The sequence below is a fragment of the Heterocephalus glaber genome, unplaced genomic scaffold (genome assembly GCF_053883595.1).
Source record: "Heterocephalus glaber isolate CG9 unplaced genomic scaffold, H.glaber_assembly_v1.0 deba00001733, whole genome shotgun sequence".
In the NCBI taxonomy this organism is placed as follows: domain Eukaryota; kingdom Metazoa; phylum Chordata; class Mammalia; order Rodentia; family Bathyergidae; genus Heterocephalus; species Heterocephalus glaber.
In genome coordinates, this window is record NW_028258444.1 from 6,490,991 (window position 1) to 6,514,256 (window position 23,266).

General features: G+C 39.5%; 1 protein-coding gene across 2 annotated transcripts in view; it reads right to left on the reverse strand.

The window, feature by feature from the left end:
* Syt10 (synaptotagmin 10) overlaps positions 1–17,543 on the reverse strand; it is a 57,030-nt gene extending 39,487 nt beyond the window's left edge. For both annotated transcript variants that reach the window (XM_004855012.3, XM_087200267.1), the window contains exons 1-2: positions 17,056–17,543; positions 1,737–2,094 (exon numbers count right to left, since the gene is read on the reverse strand). In XM_004855012.3, coding sequence (XP_004855069.1) covers positions 1,737–2,094; positions 17,056–17,206 — 509 coding nt within the window. In that variant the 5' untranslated portion in view covers positions 17,207–17,543. The remainder of the gene's footprint in view (positions 1–1,736; positions 2,095–17,055) is intronic.
* Positions 17,544–23,266: the final 5,723 nt, after the last annotated feature.

Genomic DNA, 23,266 nt, shown 5'->3' on the forward strand with positions numbered 1-23,266 from the left:
ACTTTCACTGGGGGGTCTTAGAAGGCCTCCCACAAGGACAAAGGGAAAAACTGTATTTAATTAATTATTTTTTTCTTTTTTGGTACCAGGGATTGAACTCGGGACCTTATGCTTGCGAGGCAGGCAGCAGACCACTGACTGAGCTAAATCCTCGGCCTGAAAGACTGTATTTTAAAAGTGCTTGGTTGTTTAATTCAAGTTTTTTATACTAAAATTGTTGAGCATCTGAAGGCTTTGTGCAAATTAAACATCATATTTGCCCCTAGTTTTCAGGAATAATAATAATATTAATAATCAGCGAACCATATCACTTTAAACAGGAGCCAATATTTAAAAAAAAAGAAATCCTCTGCCACCTGCCTTGCAAGCCCAAGGACCCAAGTTTGGTCCCTATACCAAAAAAAAAAAAATCCTCCATAAGTGTTTTCCGCCCATTTCTACAACATGTAAAGAAAAGTAGCTTATTTGATATGGTATAGTTAAAATTAACATTTACTGGGTTACATTACATAAGAGCCATAAAAAGATGATCCCAAATGCCACTATTCAGAAAATCTCAAAATAATAACTAAACATAAAACATGCCTTGGCTGTAAAACGTTAAGTAGCGTAGAAAAGCGTAACATAGTAAAGACATCTTGATCCATCTTTCTTATCCTCAAATTCCTTACTTCAGTGATAAGTAATGATTGTTCTTATCTCTCTAAAATATATTTCAGGGCCGAGGATTTAGCTCAGTGGTTCCACTGCCTGCCTAGCAAGCACAAGGTCCCAAGTTAGATCCCCAGTACCAAAAATATATATATATATTTCAGATGTAGGGAATTTATTAATAAACAAAATCCTATTCTATTTATACAAAAGATACACTGAATAGTCTCTCAGTCCTAGCAGCAAACATAATCCAGTTGTTCAGCTGGATAGATTTCTAACCCCACAAAAGTATATCTTTTCAAAAAGCATAGACACACCCTCGGTAGAGAGGCAGATTTAGAAAGTAATTTAATAAGCTGGAAATGGTAGATAACGGTAGATAGCAGAAAAATATGCCTCTTCAGCAGCGTCTTTTCCATCTATAGTTAGTACAATTTGATATATGTGTCAAATTATTTTTATCCAAACAAACTTGCTGCTTTTTTCCAAGCTTGATAAGGAAGCATTTCCTAAAGGAAGTCTTCTTCTCTTATGGTTCTAGTGGAACTGCTCTGGATAAATTTGTTTACATGAGTTCAAATGAACAATGAAACTTTCCAGCAATTCATGTTTACAGCATAGGTGCTCAATAACTGTAGAGTGAACATCAGTCTCTGTTAGTGGTGACTGTAAACTGCTGGATAATTCCTGAGTGCTGGGCCTCTATTATATACATTTCAAATGGCTAGGGTTTTCTTTTCAATATTTATTGGCTGATTAAACTACACCCAAAGACTACCAGTAACATCTATCAAGCAATGACATTTCCAGGAAAGAGTTAAATAATCATCTACCTGACATGATTTTGGGGAGGCCTCGAATTCCCCCCAAGTCCCTTTCCCAGAACTACTCCTCTCTCCTCAGTTCTCTCACCTCCTCTGCCCTAGTCTTTCATTATTAAATTCTGCATTTTCTGTATTTTCCCAATTGCTCTGGTCTCTCCTTTTCTTCCTTCTCACCTTAATTCTTTGCTCTGGTGAAATCACACACACACCACACACATGCACGCACACGATGGTTTTATGTACTGGATCCCTCCTTACCGGGATGAAGAAGTAGGCTCAGTAGTTTGTCTCTGCACACGTGCATGCTTAATTAAATGTTCTTTTAAAGCAGTTTGGACTTCTGCTGGGATATCAGGAGAAGTGTGGCTAATTTTTATTGCGGGCTCAAGAGCTTTTAGCGCTGGCTTTCCATTTTCTTTAACTTCTTTTTTCTCTTCAGTCTCAAAAACCTCTGTAGGAGCCCTTGAGATGCTCTGGGGGAGGATACTGACGTTGGGAGTCACGGCTTTGCTCTTCCAGCATGGCCAGCACAGCTTCCAGAAGACAAAAAGTGAGACAGCCAACAAGGCCAGGCCACAGAAGCTGACGACGACTGCTAACAGGCTGACAGAAATATCTGGAAAAAAATTACAATGTGGAGAAATATCAGTCAATACTGACCACCAAGGGGCAGAAATGGTGAGATAATAGATCTTTTTGTTTCATTCATTAATTTTATTGGCACATTTTAGGTATATAATATGCTGACATTCATTATTGGGAATGTACCTGTACACGATATATCTTGGTTCTTATTTTTGCCCCTGCCCTCCCTTCAATCCCTCCACCCCACCCTATTTACAAAGACTTTGTGTCCGTTTTTCCTTTCCCTTCTTTCCTTTCCCCTTCCCCTTCCCCTCCCACTTCCCCTACCCTTTTGGACCATTTCTTCCTATTTCAAATAATCAATTATTTGTTTTAATCATTTTAATCCTTATCTACACTTTCAGTTTCTCACAGTAGAGAAACTATTCAGTATTTACACGTGTGTCCTATTTCACTTAAGAGTATTGCCTCAATGTGCATCCATTTAGCTATAAATGTCTCTAGTTTCTCATTCTTTATGTCTGAGTAGTACTCCATTTTATTTAAAAACCCCCACATCTTCTTTATCCAGTCTCCAGTTGATGGGCATTTGGGCTGTTTCCAAGCTTTAGCTATTACAAATTGTGCTGTTATGAACATGGGTGCACATATATCACTGTGATATGATTCTTTTAATTCTTTGGGGAAGATACCTAGCAGGGGGATAGCTGGGTCAAATGGGACCTCTAATCCTAGTTTTTTGAGATATTTCCATACTGATTTTTACAGTCTACACTCCAACCAACAGTGGAGAAGGGTTCCTTTTTCCCCACAGCCCCGCCAACATTTGTTATTGGTTGATTTTAGCAGCCATTCTTTCTGGGGTAAAGTGGAATGAGATAATAGATGTTTGAAAAGTTTTACCCCATGAAAACTTTCTAATTGTATACAGGAAGTACATGATGTGTGCATAGGAGAGTCAAAATTTTGCTTGCAAGGGTTGACAACCTGCAGTCTGCTACAAAACTGTAAAGTTAAACTCCAAACTGACATACAACAGGAAATGCTTCTGTCTGCTTCATCTTTGATCTAAAGACGAACCCTCGCATTCTCTACACCAGAAATCATCTTAAATGTGTGTAAGCTGCTTTCTGTATTATAAAGAATGACATGACTAATCCTGAATCGGTACATTATTATAGTTTTGAAACGTATAGTCCTTTCTGATAACTTTGTATCTCCTAATGTTTAATTCTTCAGTTAATGAATTGTGCTGTGGTCTGAATAATTGTGTCCTCCCTAAACTTTACATGTTAAAATTTTAACCCCCAAGGTTATGGTATTAGGAAAAGGAGCCTCTGGAGATGTGAAGAGCCTTGGAGCAAAATCTTGAGGGCTAGGATTAGTACCCTTATAAAATAGGCCCAAAGAAACTCTCAACCATTACCATGTGAGGATAAAGTCACCATCGATCAACCAGGAAGAGGGCCCTCCTGTGGTTTTGGTATCCTTCAAAATTCTTGTGTTCGAGCCTTCATGCCTCAGTGCAGTGTGCTGGGAGGTGAGGTCTGGTCACATGTGTTTGGGTAATGGGGTAGAGTGCACATGAATAGCACTGCCATTATGCCTGAGTTCCTACTTTGTGGGGACCCGATTATTTACTCTTAGAGCAGACTTTTACAAAATAGGGTGGGCCCCTGAGGTTTAACTTCCTCAGTACATATCTGCTTGCCCTTCTACCCTGAGTTGAAGCAGCATGAGATCCTTACCAGATGTGACCACCTCATCTTGAACTTCGCAGCCTCCAGAAGAGTGAGGCAAAATAAACCTCTTACCTTCATAAATGACCATGTGTTCTTTAATGCTAACAGAAAACAGACTACAAAAGGTTCTTTTATGCTAACAGAAAGCAGACTACAAAAGGTTCTCACTAGATATTGAACTGCCAGTGCGTTGATCTTGGACTTCCCAGGGTCAAGTATGTGTGAAATAAATTTCGGCTGTTTATAACCCACCAAGTTTATTGCATTTTGTTATGGCAACCTGAATGGACTAAGATCAATTGTTATCTAGATATCTTTAAAATCTTACAATAATTACAATATTAATACATGTAATATTATATCAAGAGATTTAAAGAAATAAGGCAAAAAAGTTGGGATGGATAAATGAGGGAGAAGCAACAAACCTCCTTTGCTGAAGAATTCCAAATAAGTTTTGTGGATGCTCACGCCTTAGCACCCCACTTCTAAGTGTGGGTTTCCCACAGTGCATGGTTCAAGAGGTTCTGTATGTAAAGGGGTAAGCTGTGGTAGAGAATCCCAAGACTAACCCAGGTTAATGACAACAGAGATGTGCAAAGTTAATAGCAGGTACCTGTGATATTATGTGATAAAAATAGCACTTTACCTATATATCTTTATGTCCCAAACCCATAGCCCAAGTCTGTTCATGATAAAAATATCAGACAAGTTCCAAGAGAAGGGATCTTACAGAATACCCAAAAAGTACTCCTCAAAATTATTCAATGTCATCACATACAGACACAAAAAGTTAGCTTGTGAAGCTATCATAGACAAGAAGCGGCTAAGGAGATATGAACACCAAATACAAGGCGGTATTCAGGATCGGTAGGTAGAAACTAAGAAAATATAAACAAAGCATGGACTTTAATATTTAATCAATATTAGTTAATGAATTCTAACAAATGTACCAGACTAATATAAGGTGTAAACATCAGGAGAAACTGGATTTGGGGTATGTGGGAACTCTACTCTCTGAGTAATTTTTCTGTAAATCTAAGACTGTCCTTAAAAGTAAAATAAAATAAAATAAAAGTTAATATTCCCCCACACACTTCCACTTTCACCTCTCAATGATAACCAATATCAGCACTCTGATGTTACATTATTCTTAAAGTTTGGAAGACCAAATTGATTTGAACAATTTTATAGTTTTCTTTTACTGCCATTTTTTAACCTCAATATCAAATCCAAATTCTATTTATTTAAAAAATAAATGTTAGGAATTTTATGGGATGAACTGTTCCTCCTACCCTCAAACAAATTCTTATCTTGAAGTCCTAACCCTCAGATTATGGTTGTATTTGGACATCAAGACTTTAAATGAGTACTGAAGGTTACATGAGGTCATATGAGTTGGTCCTGATTCAATGCAACTGACATCATTTGTAATAAAAGGAGGTTAGGACGCAGTCACAGGCACAGAGAGGAAGACACAGGGAGAATGATCCTTATGTGCGAACCATGGACAGCTGCTCAGAAGAATGCAGTCTTGATTCCGACATCTGTTCACTTGTAAGGGAGTAAATTTTTATTGTCGTCATCTAGTCTGGGGTCTTCTGTTATGGCAGCCTTAGGAAACGAATACAAAATAACTAATTTCCTTTAACTATCACTTTAAATCTAGTCCCAACCCTCTCTAGAAATTACCACAAACATCAGTGAGGTAGGTCTGTTCAGCTCTCACTCTAACAAACCAAAATATCTCCTACTAAATCATAAACGAGTTGGGCATGGTACATACTTGCAATCTCGCACTGAGAGGCTGAGCCAGGAAAATTGTAAAGTTCGAGCCCAGCCTAGGTGACAATTGAGCAATTTAAAAAGACCCTGTTTCAAAATTTTAAAAAATAAAAAGGCTGAAGATACAGTTCAGTGTGAAGGCCCTGGGTTTAATCCTTAGTACCACAAAACAAAGAAAACTCATAAAACACATACAATTATATGATATTCTTTCCTTCACTTTGCTTTATTTTTTACTCAAAAATATTTTAAATCTGACTTCATGTTAATAATTCACATCACACAGTAATTTATCAGGGTGGATATTCAGATTAGGACCACAGCCGTACAATATGCTATAGTGAACTTCCTTGTACCTTTCTCTTCATGCATATATTTTTGAATATTTTTCTAAGGTATACTTTGGAATAGAAGTGCTGGGTAACAGGTTGCATACATACTTAGTTTTACTAGGTATTTTCAAAATGAGTCCCAAAGTTGCTATAACAAAAACATTATATTGTTTACCATTTCCTACAGTTTCAGAAAATACTGTTGTACTTTAATTTTCACTGACCTAATAGGGAAATCATACCTTGTTTTAATTCACATTTTCCTGATCAGCAAAATAAAATTTGTAGCTAATGGAAATCCATTCAGAAAATGAAACATTTCCAAATTTTATTGCTACTTAATTATAAGAATAAGAATTTTGAAATTATGTGATACAGATATTATTTTCCTGTTGTTTATGAAGGCAACTGCTGAATGTTTTCCATTTGTATGCCATTGATGAAAAGGGTATGATCATCTTTTGTATGTTATGGCTTACTTTTTTAGTTACTTATTACCACCATATCCCAAAGAAAAAAATCTAAAAGGAATGCACTTCCTGGTTATTGGCTATGGTTGACAGATGGGAGGAATTATGGCTTTTGCCTCTGTTTTGAATGTGCCCCCTTAAGTTTATGTGTTAGGAACTTCACGCCCTATGCACCTGTGGGGGAGAATGAGGTCTAATAAGAGGTGACTCATTCCTGGGGGCTCTGCCTTCATGGGCGGATTAATGGTTTTCATCCAGGAGAGAGTCAGAGAGCCCAGTGAGATCCACTCCTTACTCTGGTTCTGTCGCTCTGCTATACGTTCTTATCTTACCATTTGCATGGTGGAAATACACAGCACGAAGCTCCTCACCAGATGCTGCCACACTGAGGTTGGATAGTCTTAAAACTATGAGAACCTAGATTTCCTTTCTTTATAAATTACCCAGTTGGCAGTATTGGTACAGTGACACAAAACAAACTAAGCTTCACAATCGGCATGGATTTTCAATTCTATTTACATTATATATTTCTGTATGTATTAGCTCAATTCACTTCTTCAGTGGGTTATTTTCTATCAAGTTGGAGGCAAAAGCCAACGTATAAGGAAACTGCAGGACAGTGTGGCTAGGGGAAGGATGGAAGTAGTTATCAGTTTCTGAACATGCCTGAGAGTCAGGCCTGAGAGAACCATGAACACTCTTCCCACAAAGGTCTTTTATAATCCACTTATGCCATTGCTTCTAAGAAGCCACTTGACTTCATACGTTCTCATTTCAGGAAACAGCCCTGTAGAAATCTGAGCCTACAACCGCTTTCTCACAAACATTTTCCTTCTAAAATCAACATCTTGTTCTATAATTTGGAAGACCACTTAGTATTTCTTCCAAACTAGGACACTTTTGAAAGTGAAAGGTTGCTGTGTGAATAAAGTCAGGGTTGCAGGAAGTCTGGTTCTGGCAACTGGGATATAGAGTCAACCTACTCTCAACCTGATACCTGGAGCATCTGTACCAAAGCCAAACTTCACTTGACGTCCTACAGCATCTTTGTGGTTTGACCCTTGGCTACTGATCAGCTCATTCTTCTGCCACTCCCTAACTTACCACTCCTTACCCTGACCACACATTACTTTCTCATCCTTCTGTTTGAGCTGTTTCATGTAGTTCTGATGCAGCTTCTGTTCCTGTTTAGCCATCTGACAAATCTGTGATCATCCTTCCATGCTCAGATCCAAGAGTGCCTCTGATGGAGCCCACTGCCGCCTATATTCCTAAGGGCTTCTAAAGCACACTTATTCCACTAGTGTCATAGCATATATTGGCTATAATCCTTTCACTGTAAACTCTTGGGACATAGTGTGTTTCAAAAAGTATTATTTTCTTTTGACCATTAGATATGTCATATGATACCCATTATCTGGGGTGATGTCTGTAGCCAAACAAGAGTATTATATATGTCATGAAATATATAAATTGATCACATGAAGCTGAACTACACTGAAGGCCATAATAATGTATAAGGTCTTAATTAACTAACCTTAATTAATGCTAATTCAGGTAAAGCAGAAGTGTTAAGTTACTACAATTTACAAAATAATCTTCAGTTTCCAGAGGTTTGGGGTTCCTAACTGTCGGTAAGGAATGGTGACATTCACACTTCTGCTTCTCCAAACACTCCCATTCTACCACATACTGGTTCCTTGGTTTACCTCAGGGCAGGAAACAAATTTGGTTTACCTCAGGGCAGGAAACAAATTTACTCACTTTTTTATGTTTAGTGTATATCATGTGATCTAAAAATATTTGTGGAGCTACTAAATATATACTTGGGGGTTATTCGAAAAAGTATTCAGATGTCTGTGGATTTCAAGGTGGCCACATCACTAGAAACTGAGTGATTGGAAAGAATGTGCAGAAACCCTCTACTAGGAAGATCATGAAGCACAGCTTATGCTACAAAAATATTTAGGCCTGTATTCAAACGACAAATCTACTACTGTGTCATTTTGGGCAAGTATAGATTTTAACAGCCTCAGAAAAAAGGTGCAGTTATATTTATTTCACAGGAATGTTTAAGTCGGGGAAGACATATAAAATGTTTGGCACGGTACTTTGCACAAGTATTATAAATGAAATTGAATCTTTAATGCTTAGGCCTTTCCCCTCAATGGGCTGTGTTGAAATAAAAAGAATCTGACTATTAAAAAATTAAGTGAGGATCCAGGAGAATGTATCAAGTCATTAAAAAATTTAAATGTCACTTTTACAATTGTGATTCAACAGTTAGCCATAGTCTAAAGGATGTTACATCATGAATTTGAACTGAAAACCAAATAAGCTTCCCCGAAATACACATTTCAGAAATCACATTCTGGCCAAAGAGAAGACAGAAGTGAAGAAAAGACTGCAAAAGGAAAATCTGGACAACCCAGGAGAGGAAGTGCAGGGGTTCTGAGGGAGGGCTGCTGAAATGAGAAAAAAGACGATTTGGGAGTAATTTTGGAAATCAAAGCTCTAACAAAAGAGTGTGAGGATTCAAAATGGGCAGGGATGTAGTTCACTGGGAGGCAACAGGATTATGAAGAAAGGAAGAGGACAATTTCAGTTTGGGCCTGAAGTGCTTGTGATCACACAGAAATGCTGAATAAGTTGTCGTTCAGGTACGAATGTGAACTTGAGTAAAACTGAAAAAGTTCCTTCAATCCTGGGATTGGAACCCATGCAAGAGAAGATAAGAGGTGCCAACAGAATTCTGAGTAGGTCAGTATTTAAAGAAAGAGAATAAAAAGCCTGCATTGAAAAATGGGAAAGAGTAGAAAGAGGGAAAAAATCAGCTCTATCGGCTTTCATCAAAGCTAGGAGAGGAACATTTTTTGTTTGAGAAATATTTTTAAATGGTCAGTGAGTATAGATAATTCCTTCAAGAAGTTGTTCTTAGGAGAGGACAGAGGGGCAATAAACAGAGCATGGCATCTACAGGGGTACCTTTATTAGGCTGTGTAATACTTGAGCAGACTTCTAACTGACACAAAGCAGTGAGTAGTCAGGAAGGAAGGCATAGAAGGTTAAGCAGAGTCATGAACAGTTAAGTCCCTCAAAAGGTCACTGTGGATGACATCTGAAGCAAAGCTGAAAGAACTGGATCATTCCTTCCATGTAAGAGAAAAGATGACTGGATTGATGGTAAGTTCATAGGTCTTGGGGCAGCATGTCAAGTGAATTCTTGTTTATAACAAGTATTTATGTCTCTAAAGGAGAAGATAGAGTCAACTGCCAATTTTTAGGGCTATTCAGAAATAACTTAGAATATTTAAAGAAAGTGAGAAAATGTTTAAATAGGAACTCTTTAGAACAGAAGGAACATGAGTAAGAAAATGTAGGGTACCTGGTCAGAATTTAAGAGTTCTTTTCAATTTGAGGCTTAACAGAGTGAGACTAGTCTGCCTAGAGTAAAACCTTCTTCTAAATACTAAGATGCTTCAGCGTAAGGAGAGGCAGGTGGAGTTTTGTATGAATGAAGGTTTTTGGTTTGTTTTCCCAAGAGACCATGATAAACTCCAAAGGTGAAAATAACTGCAAGAATGAAATGATGCAAGGTCGGTATTTCACCAGACTTACTGACCAGGAGACTTACAGACGAGGAGATGGATGGATGGAGTTTTTGAGGAGCTTTTGTTTGGGGATGTGGGAATGAAAATAAAAGAAGAGAGGACAGGTGGAGAAGATACCCCTGAAGGAAAGGGACCAACCATTGGGAGACCAGGTGGTGAATATGAATGGCTTGCCTTTTCCTCCAGGACTTTCAAGTTACCCATAATAATGGGAAAACTTGATGACTAGCTCCTCTCTAGCTCAAATTTTCAATGTCTCCAGACAATTAAAAAGAATCTATTATACGACATTCATCCTATTATATTTTGGTAAGATTAGGAGTTAATGAAATTTACAAAATTAGATTAGGCTCTGAGATAATGAGATTTAAAATTGCTCTAACTCTTGTTTGATTACATACATTTGAATAAATATTGCTCTATAGTTATCTGTCTACTTACCTATCTGTGTCTGTCTAACTGTGCATCTCTAATTCACTTTAACTATAAAGATTTTACTCCATCTTGTGTTAAGATAGCAAAATAAGTCAGCACAGTACTGGGAAAAGTAACAAAAAGATCACTCTCAGGAGAAAACGCAGTAGTCCCCTGAATGTTATTTCCTCAGAAACTTGGTGAAGCAGAACTTTGTTTTACTGGCCTGTACAACAAGATTATTATATTTGCTTTACTCTATTCACAGTGGCTTGTTAGTACAACTCCTCATATAACTTACTCTTGACTGTAGGAAAACACTATTGTGCTCTCAATTTCAACTACACTGTCATAAATTAATATGCTTACCTGTCTTTGTTTTATTTTATTTAGTACTGGCGATTTCACTCGGGACCTTGCGCTTGCCAGGCAGGTGTGGCACCACTGAGCTACATCCCTGGCCCCTATGTGTCTTCATTTTCTAACTTTCAAATTCCACACATCTTCAAATTTTCAAAATGTATAAAACTGATTTCTCACAATTAATCTGAAACAGTAATTTAATTTATGGATATTTCAAGCTTTGTGTTTCTTTGGTTACTCCCGCTTGTTGCCTGGCCACATAGTGTATCTCGTTATGGCGCTGCACAGTAGAGAAAGGGCAGAAATAAAACTCAAAACAGCAGCTTTTACTGAAAGAAAACTGAAGCAGTCACCTCTAATATAAAACTTTGGGATTATCTTTGAAGTTATCTTATTTCTACCATGCTATGATATTACTATTATAGTAGGTCATAGTTCCGATTTCTGTAAAAATGGATCAAATAAATAGTGACTTAAACAAGATAGTTTATTTTTCTCTCATACAGAGAAACACTGTCCAACATAAGCAGGCCACGGCAGACAGATCAATTCTCAGGTGTCTGAATTCTTCTTTCTTTCATATTTTCATTCTTATTCAAAAACTTTTACTTCTTTGATAAAAGTCCACCGTGGAAAGCTGCTATGTCTACATTCCAGGTCACTTGTTGGAGGAGAAGGAAAGGTGAAGACATATGCTTTCAATTTGAAGGGTACAACTTAGAAGCTGCGCACATTACTGCTGCTGCTGACATTGTGACATTCCAGTAGCCAGAACTTAGTCTTGTGGCCCCATCAGAGACCCAACTACGTAAACACAATGGATCCTACTGTTGTGAAATAGAAGGGAAAGTGGACACTGGGAAGTGGGAAGCAATTTCTTCCTCATCTTTAAATATGATCCACAATATAGACAATCAGTGTATTCCCTTGCAACAATGCTTCTGTAAATTCCATGTAATTTTATTGCCCTTCTCTTGAATTCCAGTAACTGAGGAAAAAGTTCTACTATTACTGTATTTATCTGATTATAATATGCATGTTTGTTTCAGAAATCAGAATGTATCTTGGTATGGATGGCTTATCCCAGTTGATACTCGCCAGGCAGTAACTGTGGTATAGGTGCTATTGTTTATGTATGTGCCAAAGCAAAAGTATTGGCACAAAAATTTAGACAAAAGGCTAAGTGGTTTGGAAAAAAATAATACAGAAAATAGCGAAGCATATTCTTCACCCTAATAAGCCAAATTTTTGTTGGGAATTAGTAGAAGAGGAGGTGAGTCAGACTATTTGGCAACATTTCCAACATTCCATGTCACTGCACAGAAAGTTTTAGAACACAGCATTAATGGTGTTTTTACCTTTTGTGAATTCTTTTAAGAAATGCCAACACCCTTGACGGCATAAAGTCTGATAATGAGTAAGACAAAGGCATTATTAATCCCAAGTCAAAAATCCACTAAGAAGAATCAGACTCAATTTGTTTTAAATTAATCTATTTATTGTTCATGTTTTCCTTGTATGTTTTCATGAAAGTGACAAATGATTTTAAAAGACCTATGTCCATAAATACAAAATGAAAATTTCATGGTTCATTCTTTGAATTTTGAACTTGGTTTTTTTCCTGAGCTTGAAATATGCGGTAAGATCCTTTCTTGTGATGCTGAAGCAAATAATCTAAGCACATTTAAAGCAGGCTGGGATACACTTTGATGTTCAGTGGGTTCAGCATATTAAAAGCAATTTAGACTTTCATTTTCAATTTATGTTGGGTTTACTAGGACACACTGCCATTGTAAGTCAAAGAGCATCTGTAATAAACAGATACTCTTGCTTTGCTAGAACTTCAGTAAACTTAGAATATTTACTATGCAACACAGATGCATAGCTATGGACTCATAGATGTATCTGAATACACTCTGATGAAATAAACGGACATCCATATTGTGTTCATTTGCTTTTTCCTCAGTATGTTGCTCATTACATTCTGTTTTTAAACACTTCAAATGCTCTAATATCTGCTAGTATTATAAACTATTTTGTATGCTTGTCTATAAAGGATATTGTATTGCACAGTGGAGACACAAAGATACTGGTTATATAATTTAGTTTTACAAAGTATTTGGGATACTGTAATTAAGTAGAACTCATTATTTTGCAAACTAGGAGGTTTATTCATTAGTTTAACAAATATTTATTGATTTTCTAGGCACGAAATATAAAGAGTAAGCAAACTCCTGCCCTGAAAGAGCTTAAGTACACATCATTAGTAGATTAGTAGAACCTAATAGTACTTTCAAAATACAGACCATGTTAATTGGCATTGGAAATTCTTTTAGACATGAATGGTAATGTTTGTCTCCTGTCAAGTTTTTATTTTTAAAAAATCATAAAAGAATGCAGTTGCGATCCAAGCAATTTTTTTCATAAAAGCAAAAGTACAATGATGATTAGATTAGTAATGTGATAGAGGGCCGGGGATTTAGCTCAGTGGTTTCACCGCCTGCTGCGCAAGCCCAAGGACCCGAGTTCGATCCCCGGTACTAACCCCCCCCCCCAAAAATAATGTGATAGAGTGATAACGAGATGAGACATGGCAGAAACTGGCCATTTTTTTCGTGAAGTGAAAAAAGTGAGAGGAGTGAGAAAGATCCTCTCATCTGTCCTTCTTCAGAGGTGCACATAGTTCTTAATTCATTAGGGCTCAATCACTCTTTTTCCTGTCCATTAGTCTCAAAGGAAAGTTTCCACCGATACATGTTTCTAAATTGTTATTATTTAGACATTCAGGATGTGTAAAACTCAGAGATAAGGTCATACAAAGATGGTAACTCCATTGAGTCATTATTTGTGTCTGTAGAGAAAACACATAAAGTCTATTCATCTCAAGCCCTTATCATAGGCCTTCATCTCAGAAAAAGTATGATCTAATTTCAAGATTTTAATGTAGTTATCTTTCTTAAAGTGAAGCACTTCAATGAAACTCATCACTACTTATCTATTCATTATCCCTACCGCTAAGAAATTAGAGAATACATGGATGTACTTAGAATTTGTCTAAAGTTCTATTTTAAAATCTTTAGCCCCAGATTAAAACTGTATAAAAATGCAAAGTTACAACACGATGAATTAAATGCTCATTAAAATATTCACACTACGGTTAGGCCCCCCACACCTGGGATGCGAGGGTGACTTTGGACATGTGAGGGTTTAACTTGATTAGCAGTGGTTTTGTGCAGAGGACTGTCTTTCAAGCAATGTGGGTTCCTTGAACCTGAGAAGAATTCAAGCAGCAATGAAAGACTGACCAGAAATGAACCCAAATCCAGTTCAAAAATGGTTCTGTATATTTTAGTTACAGTGCACGTGGACAGTAACATTTGAAACCAGTATATTGCTTTGCCCTTTTCCCAAGCGTTCTATTATACTGTATTGTGCAATAAAATGAATTTGAATGGTTGATATATCTACTTTGGTAGAAGGGGAGAATCAGTGGTAAAAAGAGAAAAAGAGAGGGTAAAAAAAGTTACCAAAATATAATTTTCTAAAAATTGCACGATGAACTTTGTGGTATACCTGTAATGTTCATATATACGGTTATACAAGTATACTAGTTACACAGGTATAATAGTTTAGTGGAGGCGACTATAAATATACTATTCCAAAAGAGTAATTAGTGTTGGAAGTTGCTAAGTCTTCACAAATTTTACTAAAATGTGAAGCTGGTTCACTTGGTTGGGGACTCTCAGTGCAATAACACTGCTGCTGCTCTTGCTGTTACTCTTAACAGTCCTATGGTCAAGGAGAAGGTGACGCTTGTTCTTTATTGATATTTAAAATACAGTAGAAAACAATGTATATATGTGATTCTTAGCTCCTTCAATGTAGAGTGACTTTTTAATTGGTATTACTTGAATCACTTTTCTTCTATTTCTATCTGAAGGGATACAAGTTTGATGCTTATAACTGTCACTACAATGTTAGAATCACCAATCCCGTCTGTGCAGGGCTGATTACTCTCAAAGTAAGTAACCACTCTATATAATGTCACTGATGCCTTCTTAATGCATTTCTCATTAAATAATGAACAGAAGGATCAGGATCAGCTACTGGAAGTGCTTTTACTTAGGGACCTACAACAAAGGGCACAAGCACACAAGTTAGAAGAAAATTTACTTTAAAGCACAGTGTGAAGCTGGGTGGCTAATAATAATTAAACATTTAGTATATAAACTTTGAAACTACTTCATAGATGTCTGTTCATATTGGAAGTCTACTTGCAGATTCAAGTAGTTTACTTCTGTTGTAAAAATTTGCAAATTAAAAATGTAATATATCTTTGTATCTCACAACATAATTGAGGAGAACATCTCTCCAGATAGCCATGTAAAATACATGTCCATGGGTTTTATCAAATGTCCCACTTGAACAGAATGCATGTCCCCTTAAGAGGATAAAGTGTTCATGCAAATGTTTTAGATTAATTTTTCACTTTGTCCCCAAGTAAAAATCTAAAAGGAATTAGTACATTAAGTTCTTGAGCACTGTTAGTGCTCAAGAAAAGTTCAGAATGCTTTCTACAGTTCATACTCTGTTTTACCTTAAACTTGCATAGTTGTACATTTTTGGGAGATTTAGAAGCTAGTACCATACTGTATTTGGTCTCCAACCTTCACACGTTTTTTGCTTTACCAGCCCATGAGACTCAGGAAAACACTGGTGTGTAATCACAACAGAGCAGGAGAGGAATTAAGATATCCATTGCATCAACTGTTAAAAGGACCAACGCACAGGTCCTTCTACAAAGTTACACACTCTCATGTCTTCCCGCACCCTTTGCTCTGGGTTTAATTTAAGACACTTCGGGGCAGTGTATCATATATCACCAGCCGCTAAGATGGCACTGCTCTGGCCTTCCCTCCTGTGCTGCACCAATGCACCTGGCACACAGGCACAGGGTGCTCACTCGGCTCCTTACAATTTTCATTTTCGTCTTTTCGAGGGAATTTAACACCTCCTGAACAAACAGAAACGACTCTCAGCTGAGTTTATACATTCCCCAAGTAAGATTCCAACGTGTGGACCGCAGCAATGACAGTCTGGGCCACTCTGCGGCAGGTCTCAGCAGCGGCTCAGGCTCTGCCAAATGTACGGGGAAGCTCCGCCGGGCTCCTGTGGCCCCCGTCAGAGAATTCAGAACCCTGCAGATATTCCTGCAAACAAGGGCAGGTGACGGCTAAACCACATCAAGTTCCATCCCACCTCTCTCCCTTTCCCTGTCTTCCCTCGGGAGCGGTCGGTGGGGGATTCACTAAGTGTGCGCCCACCGCTAGGCTCTGTAGGGTCCTAAAGCGCCTGAGCGCCGCAGCCCGGCTCCTACCTGTTGCCCTGGCTACCCTCAACTCCGCAAGCCCGTCAGGACCAAAGCAACCCCGAAAGCTGAGGGGAAGAATCCACAGCCTGCAGAAGGCAAGGCATCGTACTGGCCGGATACCCTAAACCTGGAAACCAGTGTTTGCAGTGCAACAAGTGACCTTCACAGGCGCCCGTCCTCAGGGTCTACGCCCGCGTCCCTGTCGCCCCTGTGCACAGCACTTCAGGCTGGACAAACGCACGTGACACGAGTGGCTCAAACCCCCCACCGGGACCAAAATGGTGGCCGTGATTAGCCCCGTGCCCCTAACCCTGGAGAGAACTGTGTCCCTCGAGCGTGTCCCCATCCCCAGGTTTGCGGCGGTCTGCGCCCGGTCCTTCCCTCCCTCCTCCTCTTCCTCCTGGTTTCCAGACGGGCCGGAGGACGCCGAGAGACCGGGTGTGAAGGCTTGATCACCTTTTCCCTATCTTCCACTTCCTGGATTTGAGTCCTGAACCTTAGGTGTTCCTCAGAATGAGATCGATAACCCCTACTGTTTGCCATCGCTGTGGTGAAGCGCCCGAAAATCACATGCGTATTAAAAGGCTCGGAAAGCTCCCGGCGCTGACAGGTTGCAGCCCAAAGTTAGCCCTCGGGACAAGCGCCTCTCCCGAGCGCCGGGCTGGCCCGGTTCCCCCGGGCTCCTCCGCGTCCGAGCCGGACTCTCCCCGGTCCGGGTCCCGCCGGCAGGGCCCCGCGAGCAGCCGGTCAGTCCAGGCGCGCAGAGGGTGGGGAGCGCGGGCGCCGGCGAGAGGGACGCGGCGGGAGGGCGCCGAGAGGACACCGGCCGACCCGGCCTCCGAGTCGCCTCAGCGCGCGGGAAGGGACTTCAGGGAGGAAGGCGGGCGCCCGGGGCGCGGGCGGTTACCTGTGCTGCCCCCGGCCTGGCTGCCGCGCTCCGGCGGATAGATGCCCGAGCACTTCTCCCCCGCCACCTGGCCCGCGAAGCACAGCTCGGTGACGATGTGCAGCGCCTTCTGGCACAGGCTGCTCACCCCGTCCTCCTGGTGGAAACTCATGGTCGGCTCTGCTCTTCGGCCCCGCGCTTCCTCCCCGTCCGCCGTCCCGGGCCCTCCGGGTTACCTCGAGCGGGGCCTCTCGCCCTAAGCCATTGCCCGCCCGCGGGCTCTGCGCGGCGCGCTCCGGAGCCGCACCTTTAGGCGCCCGGCGCCGGCCCCACGGCGGGAGTGGGAGCGGGGGGCGGGAGCTTCGTGCCCACTCTCCCGCCGAGCAGCTCCGTTCCGCCGAGAGCCCGGGCAGCCTGAGCCGCGGGCTGAGGCGCCAGGGGCGGGGAGGATACACGCGAGGGCCCTGCCCGCCCGCGTCCCGCCTCGGCCCCGCGCGTCTGGGTGCGGGGCGGCGGCGCCTCGATCCCAGCCCGAGCGCCCCAGCGACGGCGACGGGGGCGAGCGCGCGGCCCCGCGCACGGCCGGTGGGGCTGGGCTGGGCTGGGCTGGGCTGGGGCGCGGAGGATCCTGTTGGTCTCCTGTACTTTTCTGAGCCTCAGCCCCTCTTTCTGTCCAACTTTTCATTTCTCCGTGCTTTCACCGGCTCTGCTCTTCTAGAAAAGTCATTCTAGAAAAAATGAAAACGTTACATTAAAAAGAAAAACAATAAATAAACCATAGGTCTATAAAAACAAAAACACATTTCTGTACAATATTTTTTAAATGATTTCTGACAGTAATGGTTTAGGGACAGAGAATGTTTTTACCAGAGAGGACTAGTACTAGTAGTGAAATTCACCGAAGGTGCTTTTCCTGTTTACCTAGCTCAGATTTTCCTCACACATGAATACTATAAATAGGCACATTTGAATGCATTGCTTTTGAACTTTTTAACCCCGTTTAGGTAGATCGCAAAATGAAACATGTCCTTTGTACTAATTCTCAGGATTCTGTTGATTAATGTGTAATTGACAATTTAGAATGCATAACTTGGTGCCCTCTTAGGCTAGAGACTTAAATACTGAACAGAATTAGTAAATACATGCCACAAAGTCACAGTTATGCATGCACATAGTTTTAAAATAATTTCCACACAGTTTGATCCCATATCATAAACCGAGGATTGATTTAACCCTCAGTAGATGAGGGATTCTTTATTCTTGAAGTGGGATATCCTGAAGTGGTTAGTGTACCTATATTACTAGAATAAATAGTCTTATTTTAAACTGTTAGGTGATCCAGGGTACATCGTTTCTTTCTTAGAGACCCCAGGGTAAAGCTTACTGTAAATATTAGGTAGGTAAGTATTCATTAGGTGAATCATTTTGACCTGATTCATAAGACAGTTGGTTTAACTAGGTCTATTTTTACCATGAATCTAGACAAACAGAAATCTGCAGGATTCATTTGATTTTTGTTTTTGCACACATTGGTTTGATTGTTTTTAGATAAGAAATAATTTCACTGTCGATTTAAAAATACTGAACATGTGCTGTTCGCTCAAAGTGGCACACTTTAATGAGGCCCATTTGGATCGCACCTCCCCGCCTTTTCCTACCACCTAGTCAGCCCGCTGGTAAAAGATAACCTGCCATGCAGCGCTCTGCTTTCGCATTTACTGTGTGAACAAACTGCTGTGTGGGAGGACCAATGAGTAATTCATCTTTATGCTACTTCCACACTCTAATTGCTTAAGTGCAGTAGTGCAGAAGGTCTCTCTAATGGCCCTCTTATGTGTCATTTCAGTGCTAAGTATTAAGTGAACGAATTCTGAAAGTAACTTTCCGGTTGTTTATGCTGCTCTTGGCCTGTTGTTACTCTCCCCACTGTGTTTCTACAACAAACAGGATTAATTTCACTTGGATATTTGTTTTTCTTAACTCTTTTGTCTGATAGCATTTTTCTCTCAACCAAAATGAATATCATGAGGTTTTGATTTTTTCTCTTTGTTCCTTGGACCACCTCTCAGCTCATTAATAGGTGAATCAAAACATTTTTACTTGTCACTTATTAAGAGCTCATCAATAGTTTTGGAAAAAGCAGAAATTACATTCAAGGTCATTTCTTCGCCATGACTGAAAGATATGAATTTCAATTTCTGCTCTTTAAAATTGTGGTTTGGTTTGGTTTGGTTTTGTTCTATGTCAGCTACAAAGAACGTAAAAGGTAAGCAATGCAGGTTGCATTTACAGTCCTTCCACACACATGTGCTGGAGGAATTGCTCAACTAGTGAAAAGAGGGAGGAGCAGGACAGGCTGCTGTGTACCTTGCACCACTTATTGTACGGAGCACCGCAGGAGGCATTGTTAGTCAGAACATGCTGGTTGGAACCATCTCTGTTTTCTCTTGAATAACCTCTGCAGTAAGCAGAGGAGGAAGTGGTTTGGGGGTGAAGTGCCCAAGAAAAATCTCTGGGAACTAAACGTCCCTCTTGAGTGGCAACTTTTAATATTCAAGATGTGATTTCCTTATCTACCCAAGCATTTTCCAAATTCTACTTGTTCCCCTGTCCTTGCCTTTCTCCGAGCCTTAAGAAAAAAGAGTTTTAAGTTAAGACATGAAAATCAATCCTTACACTGCACATGGAAAGTCTTTTGACTCTTACTGTTTGGATCTGAAATGTCCCCAAAGGCCCATCTATTGAAAGTTGGTCTCCAGTGCAGCACTGCTCAGAGGTGGGGCTCTGGGGACGTAATTGGATTGTGAGGTCCTGGAAACCAGCTGGGGCCTCGCTGGATGAAGACAGACACTGGGGCAGCCCTGGAAGGGTGGATCTTGTCATCCCCCCTCCTTTTTTGTTCATGACCTGAGCCACTTTGTTCCAGCACAGGCTCTCTGCCGTGATATCTGCCTCCCCGTTGAGCCAGAAGCACAAGACCCAGGTGATCAAGGACAGAAACCTCTGAAATTATGAGCCAAAATGAATCTTTCCTCTTGTAAGTTGATTTCCTCAGGTATTTTGTCACAGTGACAGAAAGTGGACCAACAGAGACTCCAGGACCAGAACTAAGAGGTGAGAAAATGAGGAAATCTCAGAGCAGCTCAGCTCAGTCTGAATGAAGCTCAGAGACAACTATTAAATTTAATTTACTTAAAATGTCTGACTTTTCTTTATTATTTTCTATAGGCAGGCCAGACTCATAGCAGTCTAACTAACCACCTGTAGATACTTGGGCCTGCTTATGTATGCTTTAATTCAGAAGTGTCTTTGCCAGTCCCTCCACCTGGCAATGAGGATGCCTGTGGTATACATAGATGGCAGTCACTGCTGAGAAGCCCAGCACATTTCCAACTCCAGATCCTTTTAATACAGTTTGGTCCACATCTCTGAAAGGAGTGGGGTCTTCTCTTTTTCCCTGTGCATATCATTTTCTTGATTTACCCTCAGTGCACATTTCAATCTGTTACTCCTTTGAGTTTGAAAAATTCTATGGATTTATTTCTTTTAAAGTGCTCTGCCTTCCAATTTTCTGTGAAGTCCTTTCCTGGAGCTTCCTTATGTTAGATTTTTGGCCACCAGGATGGAATCTTAAATTTTCATTTCTGTCCTATTCTCCATCTCCATTATCCCTAATTCTTAGATTCTAATTTTGAGTGATTTCCTTGACTTTGTCTTCTGAGCCTTCTATTAAAATACCACAATTTTCACTCTCTTACCCCTAAGATTTCTGCATAGTTTTTGTTTTATTGACTGCTTTGTATCTAATTTCATGGATACACAGTCGTTTATTTTTCTGACCATGTTAATTATGTATTTTTAACTCTCCCTCCCACTTATGTCCTGTTTCTTTTTCTCTAGTAATGTTTTCGTTGCTGTTTAGTTGTTTTTCTTTATATTGGTGGATTTTCTCTGGGGCTGTGCTAATTCTGGGCTCTCCTCTTAAGAGAACTATAACATGGATTTGAAACCTGAAGTGGATAGAAATGGACTGAGCTATATTTTTAGTTGTAACATCCCAAATATCTATATCAATAGCTTTGCTCTCTGGAGTGCTTCATATCATTTCAGAGAGAAACTAACCTGTTACTAGGGATATGAAGCAATCACTGAAGCCCACTTGGTTCTAATGAACCCTCCCTTTTTTTACATATGAAGACTCACTTTGCCTCCCTTCCTACGCCTCCCTTTGGATCTGGTTGTAGGGTCTGAAGCCTTTCTAGCTTAATATATCAGGGAAAATCTTTTATTTTCAAGTTCAGGGAAGGGTGAGCACTGACCTAAAAGATGTGTGGGTGGAGATGTGAATTTCAGTATACTTTAAGAATTACATCGGGAGGCAGTGTGAGATGTCAGCCAAGGTCTCCCCTGCTTAGCTTTTCACAAACATAAATTGCGCAGGTGTGCACATCCCAAACTACTGTGCAATTCTGATGATGTCACTGTTTAAAACTTTCCCGTTGCAATTTAAATATCTTAATACCTTCACAGTGGTTTGTTAAACCCTACCTGACCTGGTATCTGCCTATTTTCATTGTTCTTTTCTAAGTTATTTGTACTTTTTCTTTTTATGCTCAATTTTTCCTTTGTACCATGAATTATAAAGTTAATAATTTGTTGTAAATTCTGGAAGGCAGGGACTCTTCCTTAATCACTACTCTTTTTCAGGTGCCTTGCACTATGCCAGCCATAATAGCCACCCAGTAAATATTTTTCAAGCCAGTTCATTAATTCATACCACTTGTTACCCCTATGTGATTCCCCCTAATATCATCAGCACAAGAAGAGAAAGTGATCATGAGGGAATATCTCCCTTGAGAAGAAAAATGGTCATTTATATTTCAGGAGCAGACATTAACTTCAGAGTCTTGTTTATGTGTTATGTTTTATATACAGGATTTAATGGTAATAATCATAGTTACCATATCAGCTATAGAATCTATGCAAGGAAAATATTTTGCTATGTAGTTGTTATAGAAAGTCATATATTAACTCACGTAGCACAATGACATGTATAGTTCTAACCATTTTCCTTATGTTAATTCCTTTCATTCCCATGGTAAACTTATGAGATAGTTACTTATTCCTACTTTAAAGATGAGAAAACTGAGCCACGGTGAGGTTATGTAGCATTTCATAGGGTATTGGTAAGTAGAGTCTGAGTTTGGACTAAGACTTTAAGGTTGCAGAACTTGAGTTCTTAATACTGTCTTTTCTAATTTATCTTCATAGGACACCTCTAGAGTAGGCCAAATGACATTAAAGGACCATTGATTTGGGCAGCTGAATTGATAATAACATGTAATGATGAAAGTATGTCCTTTATCTATTCTCTATTCATATTAGGAATCAGCTCTTGGCCCTAATCGTGATACTAAGAAACCAACGCACATCTTGTCAAATTCATCTCCTCTTCCATATAATTAAATAGACACATGAAGGACATATGTATGAAAGTATTATTCTGTTGTTATACATTCTCCTAAAAAGTACAGTTTTTCCCAATTGTAACTAATGAAAATCCCTCCAATTCAGATGATGTAGCTTTAAATAATTACTTTTATCTGGGTTTTTTGAGATATAATTGAAATATAGAAATCAGAATATAGAAATATAGAAATACAGTTAAGGATTACAATGTGATGATTTGATATATGAATATGTATATATTGTGAAATGACTACCACAAACTAACATATCCAGGACCACAAATAGTTACTTTTTTTGGTGCATGTGTATTTGTTCGTGGAGATTGAAAATGCTTAAGATACACTCACTTAATAAGTTTTAAGTAAATGATATAGTATTATTAGCATAGTCACCATGCTATACAGTAGATCCTCAGCATAGTATAACATGGTGATTATTTTTAATGATGAGATTTTTTAATGTGATAATGTATCAGACTGTATTCAGCTATTTCCTACTGATAGAGATTTATGCTGTGTTAGCCTGTTACCACTATAGGCCTTGTTGCTGTAAGCTTACTTGAAATATTTACTTAACTGTTGATGGTTTCATTAAATCACCCAGAATTTTACTATATAAAATTTAATTTAAAAGCACTTGTATACCAGAAATATATGATTATCATTTTTTCATTCTCTGCTTGCAAAATAGATTTTACTATTTTTAAATTCTTGCCATTATTTTTGCTTAATTATTTTAAGACTGGACTAAAAAACTGTGATGT